Genomic DNA, 1303 nt, shown 5'->3' with positions numbered 1-1303 from the left:
AGTTGTTATAAATAAGATTTTAAGCATCCATACAAAACCCTCCCACACTAAAATTTAATTTTGTTATCAGGTATGACAATAATATATGCTTCAGTTGACATGCAGAGCATATATTTTGGATATGAAACACAAAACCACCAAATATATACAACACTTGGATATTTTTTGTTTCTTAAATTGAGAATAAAGTATGGTTTGAATTTTGAAGCATATGGTGGTCAACCATCATCATTTTTATGAAACTCACAAATCAGTTATATTTTCTTTTTTATGTTGTTGTGCCATGTGGTAAGTAAATGTTAGTGAAATATCAAAGAGACAGCTGATCTCTGTAACCTGTTCAGTGTTGGTATCAAACCCGACAACCAGATTTTTACCCACGACGCAGCATTCAAGGACGGTAAAGTACAAAGTGTCACTGCATACGGTACCGGGTGACCAATAGAATATGCATTTTTAGTATTCGGGGTTAGTTCCGAAGGCTGTTTTTCGCCAGCTTCCCAGCTGTCTGGAGTAGACATGCGCTGATAGAAAATCTGATCTTCGAGATAAATGCAGTACTCTGTAGTCGTTAGATGCGCCATTGTATAATCCAACGGTATCTGCTATGTCTTTATACAGTCCATGGCCGGCTGGGGTGGCCAAAAGTGTGTGCACGCCAGTGGTGGGATTCCAGAGGACCAATTTATCCGTATGCTGCAAGCATACACATAGGTGGCCATCCAGATGTGACAGTATCATGACATCCCTTATTTCAGCTTGAAACGGGAGCGGAACTATGGTCTGCAGGCCGTAATCAGCAGTCTCAAATTCCATCGGCTGAATATGGCAATTGAGGTCACGGATCAACGGGGTTCTTTGATTACTGGGGGTCAATGTGCGTGAACAGTGAGCTTTTTCAAAGTCACGCGTGCATAGTAGTGCACGCCATTCCTTGCAGACACTTTTAGATCGTGCGGCAGTCTTCGCCGGGACCCTTGTTAGTATGTCTGAAATTATCACGTCGGTAGGTAAGTTAGGCATCGTGGGTAGGCTGGCTGTAAGTGCGCCTGCAAATGCAATCGATCCGTATTGTTAAACAAATTGCTGGAAATGGGTACATGACAAGGAAGGTGGGAAAACAGGTGTAAAATACAACAGCTGGGTGAAAGCTGAGAGGTAAACGGGACTGAAATGGCACCTAAATGTTTTGCAGACCCTACCAACTCTAAGTAACCTTAAACGCAGTATACGGTGAGGCATTTTTAAAACATAGTCAGTGGTTATGCTACCTGCAAGTAAAATTTAGTTATCTATCCCAGAT

General features: G+C 41.7%; 1 protein-coding gene across 1 annotated transcript; it reads right to left on the bottom strand.

Annotated features, from left to right (window-relative positions):
• Positions 1-456: 456 nt before the first annotated feature.
• LOC110901393 (putative F-box protein At3g16210) lies at positions 457-1023 on the bottom strand. The gene has a single exon (XM_022148224.1). The coding sequence runs from the start codon at positions 1021-1023 to the stop codon at positions 457-459; it is 567 nt and encodes a 188-aa protein (XP_022003916.1).
• Between the last annotated feature and the right edge of the window lie 280 nt (positions 1024-1303).

This window comes from Helianthus annuus, chromosome 13 (assembly GCF_002127325.2).
Source record: "Helianthus annuus cultivar XRQ/B chromosome 13, HanXRQr2.0-SUNRISE, whole genome shotgun sequence".
NCBI lineage: Eukaryota > Viridiplantae > Streptophyta > Magnoliopsida > Asterales > Asteraceae > Helianthus > Helianthus annuus.
Note: the sequence above shows the minus strand (reverse complement) of the source record. Positions and strands in the feature narration are given on the sequence as shown.